Source organism: Odontomachus brunneus, unplaced genomic scaffold (genome assembly GCF_010583005.1).
Source record: "Odontomachus brunneus isolate Ranch 3 - 2012 unplaced genomic scaffold, Obru_v1 Obru_scaffold_106, whole genome shotgun sequence".
NCBI lineage: Eukaryota > Metazoa > Arthropoda > Insecta > Hymenoptera > Formicidae > Odontomachus > Odontomachus brunneus.
In genome coordinates, this window is record NW_022639556.1 from 764043 (window position 1) to 771774 (window position 7732).

Here is a 7732-nt window from a genome sequence, read left to right on the forward strand (position 1 = left end):
GGGGGGGGGGGGGGGGGGCTACAAGAAATAACTATAATTCTAAGTATAATTTTAATTCAAAGATTTCAATGCTTATGAAATCTTTCTGAAAGCTTTTTGAAACCTCTGTACTGTATGGGAGATCAACTATTTTGTTCTTCTCAGTGTATTGGTCGAGATCTGAATTCAAACGGGTTTCCGTGAATGTCGAACTACGGTTAGCACAGAGCATAGTCCGCTATCTTCTGTCCGCAGATACTCGTGGGATCAGAATCTCAGGCACTTGGTGTTGGCCTTGATCGTGCCTATCGTGGTGTTCGCCGTGACGGTCGGCGTGCTATGCTATTGGTATTGTCCGCCCGTGGGCAGGACCTGCGGCGGTCCAGGTCGCAATCTCATCGACAAGTATGCTAGAAAGGAAGAGTAAGTGTATGTATGCAGTGCCCATGCGCGGCTAGCAGAAACTGAAAATCGCACGGAATTACTTTGAAGTCGTTCTCTCGGCGACCGCGAAACGACAACAATCGAATATTATAAATGAACGGGAATTAACGGGAAAACTGAGCACGTCTCCGAGAGCGAAATAAACGTGCGTTGCTTTTCATTTTCCTCGTTTTCTCTAACCGGGACTGCGAAATCTCCTCCGTGTGAAATGGTTTTGTTGCGTCGAGCCCGTCACTTGGATGTTTCTTTAAGTCGCACATTACGTAATTTTCTTTCTTTTATTTTCAGCACACTTAGGCGAGTTTTCTTTTTATTTTCGTAGGATCCTCAGTTGTCAAAGTAATTCCTCCGTACATCACGTCACCTCTACGTCTCTTTCTGTTTCCGTGATTTCGTGGCTTTCCGTTCTTGCAGCATCTTGGCAGAGGACGAGTTCGAGGAAGACGAAGAGGAATACTGACTGCTACCAAGGGCACACCCCCCTGCGCGGGAGTGATGCCAGAAAAATGATCTCCGAATGGCTCCAGCGTACTTTACCTTATAAATTTAAGCGATCGAGCATTAGCGCTTCTTAAAGGAAATTCACGAAGAGCAGAGTAAAGTCTTCTTATTGCCGCTTCTTACCGGTTCACTCACTTGGGATTATGCTTGACGCTATCTCCGACTTCTTTTTGTCTTCTCAATCTGCTCTGAATCGTGCTTTCAATAAATGAAATGTGCGCCTAGGTTTTAGGTCGATGACATGAAAGACGTTTCTCTTTCTCTCTCTCTTTGTCTCTCTTTTTCTCGACATTCCATTGCACCAACATTAATTATACGCACTCAATCAAAGTAAAGATAATCTCGGATCTTAAATGACGAAGTGAAGAATCAGCGAACGTCGGGAGAATCGCTCGCGCGAGATCTTTGCGATGAGCACACCTTAAATTTACGATGTAAAGTGGGCCGTGAAGATGAGAGCTCGGACTTTTCAATTATCTATCAGTATTCCATGCGAGTTTCAAGAAGGGTGTGGTTCAAAACACGCGACGGTGTCATCGCGGAAACGTGCTACATCTGCGAAATAGAGAAACCATTACGGTAATGGACTCGGAGAGGTCAAGATACGACGGTAACAATGGGCTTCTGTGTGTGTTTCGGGCTGAGCCGTGATAAAAAAGGCGCGCCTTCCTACTAAGTGATAATTTAAGCTGGATGATAGTTTTCAAACGGCACAGATTAGGTTTTACAGAGCAGCATCAGGTTTAGACTAAGTTACACGGCCGCGAATTTACGACTTAAGTCACGTAAAGCTGCCCCTTCGACGATCAATGTCGAAATGCGAAGTGTCGATGGAAGCAGTGCGAGCTTTCGCGGGAATCCTGCAGCTCGACGCGGGTCGCGTGAATTTCTTCACCCCGTCGAGCTCCAAACAAAAAGATGGATTCCAAATGCGGACTCGTGTCGGGCTAACCATGTTACTCGCTGCACTAGAAAGCGCATTTGCGGTTGTCAGAATTTCTCCTCACCTGTCTCACCTGTCTCTCTTGAACTCTTGATTGGAATCAGTAACATCGGCGCCTTTTTGTTACTGCCATTCTTTCAAGTAGATCAAACTACGATCTATCATGATATAGTTTCTAGTCCTCGAAAATCGGATAGGCATTTTTGTAAAAATCACAGTGTGAGACACATTTTCGTTCAAAATTTGCCAATCTCTTCTGTCACAAATGCGTAAATAGTAGTTCCAACGAAGATTTGCGAAACTTCGCTTCGGTGCAAATGTTACCGGTGAAGGAAGAAGTGAAGCGAGTGTGACGTGGTTCGCTATCGAAATTCGCTTCCGCACCAAGAAACGTAAGTTAAGGCTAGGCAGTAAGTTAAGCCTGTGAATATTACCGATCGTAATTCTATCGAAATCGATATATAAGAGTTGTTACGAATTTTGTACGCGGACGCGAGTCACGTCGTGGAGAGAGAGATTCTAATTATACAGAGAATATAAATATAAAATATGTAAATATATAGGATGAGTCTGATAGAAAGTTCATCTCAAATATCTTCGGTATTTCAGACTATAAGAAAATAGCACCAACAAAAGTGCTTATGATTTCGAAGGATACGTAACGTAATGACAATTAATTTCTTGTGAATGGAAGTATGTAGGAGATTTGAAGGTCACTTTATAGTAAAGTTTATTCTATTTTAAGTAAAATTATTTTAACGTAATTATACGGTTTTTCTAACATAAATCAATTTTTTAGATTCCTTAGATTTCCGAGGAATTGATTTATGTTAGAAAATATAATATCATGATTCCGTTAAAATAATTTAAGGTGATCTTGAAATCTATAAATATCCTTCACGAAAAAAAAATTATTGTCTTCTTTGAAACTATAAATTTTTGTAGGCACTGTTTTCCTAAATTGTTTAAAAGAGTGGAAATATTTGAAATGAACTAACTCACCCTGTATATCCAGACAACACTAGATCTCTAGAGGACATCCTGTTGATATTCTCAGGACGTAGGGACGTTCTCAGAACGTCTTTAGAGAGAGGATATCCTGTGGAGATCTGTGCTGTTTGAATAAATATATATATATATATATATATATATATTATATATAATATATATTATATATAATATATATATATATATATATATAATGCGTATATATATGTATATATATATACATATACATATATATATATATATATATATATATATATATATATAAATTTATGAATATATATATTAAAACACTATATATTAAAATATGATACTACTATATATTAAAACATGAAACGCACGAGAACGCTGGCACGCATTGTGCGCATAGTTTATAGCCTTAGTGATAAAGATACTCTTAAGTTAATTCTTTACGGGGACGCGCGAACTGCGTTCCGTAAGCTACGAAACGACGTCGTCCACTAAAACTCGTACACTCGCGCAAATCGCTCAGCAATAATATCTATTCCGTCAGAAACGCCAAAGAGAACCTAAATAAATTAATACACGTGCTATACATAAAAAACTTAATTAATTGTAAACGACGCCATTGAACGTCTGAAGCGCGTTTTCTAGCGCGCGGAAGATTCACCGAATAACGTTCGATTGCGCATTCAATCATTTGGACATTCAGCGAACTAAGAAACTGCTGCGAAACTGTGAACAAATCATTTCGTTTTAGCTTGTCGGTGTCTTAGTTCGCCGCATTCTTTGATCACTCGGAAAGCGCGACTGTTGAACGGAAGTGCTCTCGATAACGTTTGTTTCGAAGCGTATGGAAACCATGTCGTAACCCTCTACATCTAGTATGGTTGTGAATCCTTACTCGGCCTTACTCTAGGTGTCCTTGAACATTGGAAACGTTCCCGCGAGGCTTCCAATGGGACCCTACGTTTTGGCACTCATTCCCCACTCGAAGCTTGCTAGACTAATTTTCGTTGAACTACGACCGATCTCGTCGCGATCGTCTATGAATCGCGCAGATGTCCATCGATTTCATCTCTCTAGTCGACCTGGCAATTCAGTCTAAATTGACGCGGCGACAGATAAATCACACAATCCGATGATATCACGACGCATGTTGATGCGATGTTAAAAAAAAAAAGAAAAACCCAAGAGAAGGAAAAATCAAAATTAGAAATCCCATAAACATGGACAAACGTCAGTTTGAGACTCGCGACGAATTATAAACCGAGATACTGCTGCTGCCTCCTTCTCACGCATCTTCTTCGCGAGAACTTTTGCTCAAGACGCTCACAATCGACGAAATTGACGGCGCCAATCAAACTCACGTGTGTGTGCGCGCGCGCGCACGCGCGTACGCTTAACGCGCTTTTCTCGCGTCGCGAGAGCACCGCGAGGGGGCGGAACTTCTCCAGCAACCGGTTAGAATTAGATCTCGTGTGATACGCGATTAGCATAAAGACGTAGCATGGAGAAGTCGAGCATCTCGAGCAAGGCACACACCGGGGGAGAGCTCCGAACGCGGACAATCCAGAAGCGATAACTCGCACGGCACAATATCCGTTTCCCATCGGTTTTAGGTGCCAATTGAATTCGTTAGCTCGACCAAGCCGGTCGCAGTCGTCGTAGGCAGCATTATTAGAGCATTTGGTCGTGAGAGAGAGATGTTTATACATAAATATTATAGAGAACGGGGATCTCAAGCAGAGAAGACGACCGCTTCTCGTCTTCTGCCTTTGTGAAATGTGTGACGAAAAGAGCGAGTTGAAGATATACTGAAGGACACCACCGTGTTTTACGAAAAGCTTGAGTCGATTTTGGATTCTGATCACGAGACGATAAGAAGGCTCGCGAATACCTGCTTGAGATCCTTCATTAGATAGGCGAACAAATTCTAGCTCCGATAGTTTGTACCGTACACGGGTGGCGTAGACAGTAAACAATTCAAAGCAGTTTTCATCGAGTTTAAATCGACTTTAAATCCAGCACGAATCGCTAGTAAATCGGGAAATATCGCCAACTCTTGTTCTTTCCACACACGAGGTAGTTTACGTAGTACATTCGATCGGAAAGCAACGACGGCCGCCTTCGGCCGTTAGCTCGTCCATGTCGTTCTACTCGACTCGATGAATAGACATTACTCGATAATTAACTTTACATATTGTACACTATTTCGCAATGATATTTGGCTATTATTGTAATAGCATTTGCACTTACTTCAGCCGGGCGTTTATCATGCTGATATCATTTCCCTCTCTCTCTCTCTCTCTCTATCTCTATCTATCTCTATCTATCTCTCTCTCTCTCTCTCTCTCTCTCTCTCTCTCTCTGTCTCTCTTTCTCGTCTCTTTACTTATATGTAAAATTTACGATTAACAATATAAATGAACAACGTACTCTTCGAGACGCTTCCTTTCTCTCTACTCGAAAGTTTTCAACCTCACCGACGGGCGTAACTTCGCCCAACCGCTTCGTACATACTCTCAATCTCATTAAATATTGTACATAATATAAATATATATATATATATATATATACATATTATATATATAAACAGCGCTCGCGCGCTCCGCGGCACAGACAGATTATTGTAAATAAAAGAGAGATTGTACGATTTCGTCTGAAATATATAAAAATACGTTTTCTGTTATATATAACAGCACTGTCGATATCATTTCTCCCGTTTCATTCCCCCAACACGTCTTCTTCTTGATTGGTTTTGCATAACAAATTATTTTTGTGAATAACTAATTTGCTTAAGCTCGAAATACGCGCAAACACGTTCAGTGTGCGCGCTATATGTGTGTATCAACAGTTTATGTTCGACTTCGCTCTGCATCTCACGAGGAAGCGGTCATATTTTGAATATTGTTGAAGAAATTGAAACAAGCAGTAGTCTCGAAGCGTATACTGCGGAATCGCAATCGCGGCGTCACGTGGCGACTATTCGCGCGTCTATTGTACGAACTCTACATAGTACTGAACAAAGACATTTGACCTTTTGCGGCGAAGGTCGCGGAAAATGTTAATGCAACAGGACTAATACTCCACCCTACCGGACTGATATCGAGGGGATGAATCTAAATCGATAAAACGGCCCGACTGACTTTGTCTTCCATGGAGTATCGCATCTATAATTTATAATGTATGTGATGAATGCTTTCACGCTCTTTTCACAACGTAAAGTCTCGCCCACGCGTGCCATGTCGTCCGACATTTTCATCGTGGCAATTACAATAATAACGGAACGATTCGATTTGAAAATTGTTACATCTACTCTGAACATCGTGGAAAATAATGGCTGGATAACAGCTGGAATAGAATAATGAGCATCAAGCTGTCGGTGGCGACAAATGTGAATAATAGTTTCCTCTCACATCGAAGGCAGAAACTTATGTAACTTCAACGGAATAGAAGCGAGCGTATGGCGCAATCGCGAGAAACGATACCCGTGAATTTCATTACATGCAGATTCAGTGGTTAAATTGTGCTGCGGCATCCAACACACCCAAAGATATTTCGGAGAAAATTATTCAGCAGAATGCCAAGCTACTTTTGAGAATTGTAACAAGGAGATGACAAGATTTATAGGAAATAACACCGAGTACAACCATATGTATTATCTGCAAGATTTCTGAAAGTATACTACTCATATGAAAAAGTAAATCGGCTCTTTTCTTACTCGATCTTCGATGTTTGAGTGTTAACACTAGAATGTTCAATGAAATCACTTTGATTCCTTTAAGCTTTTCTTGTAGCCATTTCTGTTTTTTCTGGAAAATATCTTTTTATTCTTTTTGAAGCAGGACACACTGAAAGAGTAACGGAGGAGATCGATTAATTATTTTGTGATTTACTTCGGATTCCCAAGAGGGCCATTTGACATTTTATTTGATTGTCGGTGTTATAAAAAGACACTATACAAATTATTATCTGAAATTTTAGTTTTTTAATCCTAAATATATTTTATTTTGTGTTCATTTACCAGTCTGTTTATGCAATATTATTGTGAAAATTACAACAAAATTTCTATAATTTTACACAGAATTTTGATATAATATATACGATATAAAAAAACACTTATGTAATTACAATATTTTCGTAATATATAAAAAGTCAAAATATATTATATATTGATTTCAAAATATTATGTACGTGCGATTTTTTACTATAAAATTATTGTAATTGCTGAGAATGTCTTATATTATATATATCATATATATATCAGATCGTTAAATTTACTATTTCTATAATAATTTATATAGTACCATTTCAGTACAGTCCAACTTTATAAAAAACATTGTAAAAAAAGACATATAATTTAAACTAGACAAATATAATTTAATTAAGAAATTAATTTATTGAAATTTTTTGCTGTATACTTTAATTTATACAGAGTGTCCCAGACTCTCCCCTTTTTTGTGGGAACGTAGAATGGATTAGATAAACAAGGGTCCTATACCGTTTTACGATATTCCCAATACTTGAGATATTAATTAAAGAAAATTGGTGAATGATCACGCGCGCGATATGGTAGATGAGTTGTGGTGGCGATGTGATGACGTTGTGCTTGTATATTAGGTCAAGGATAAACAAAAAATCCTTTATCATTTTGCAAAGAAGCAAGTAGATTTTTAATTATTACTGAAAGAAAATTGTACGCGATAATACATAAATCTTCTTTAATTAATATCTAAAAATTTATGTGGTCATTTGCAAAATGGTATAGGACTTTCTTATTGACCTGATGTATAAGTATACAACAATATAAGGCAGACGGCACCATTACAACTTATATACCATATCGTGCGTGATCATTCACTAATCTTCTTTAATTAATGTTTCAAATATCGCAAA

The 7732-nt window shown here is 39.0% G+C and overlaps 1 protein-coding gene across 3 annotated transcripts in view; it reads left to right on the forward strand.

Moving 5' to 3' along the window:
* Nucleotides 1–5534, forward strand: part of LOC116849103 (protein tipE) — a 7349-nt gene extending 1815 nt beyond the window's left edge. Inside the window, exons 3-4 of one of the 3 annotated variants that reach the window (XM_032825911.1) lie at nucleotides 235–402; nucleotides 746–5534. In XM_032825911.1, the coding sequence (XP_032681802.1) occupies nucleotides 235–402; nucleotides 746–998 (421 nt within the window). In that variant the 3' untranslated portion in view covers nucleotides 999–5534. Of the gene's footprint in view, nucleotides 1–234; nucleotides 409–745 lie in introns of all 3 variants that reach the window. The other 2 variants (XM_032825912.1, XM_032825913.1) reach the window with 2 other exon arrangements.
* The last annotated feature ends 2198 nt before the right edge of the window (nucleotides 5535–7732 follow it).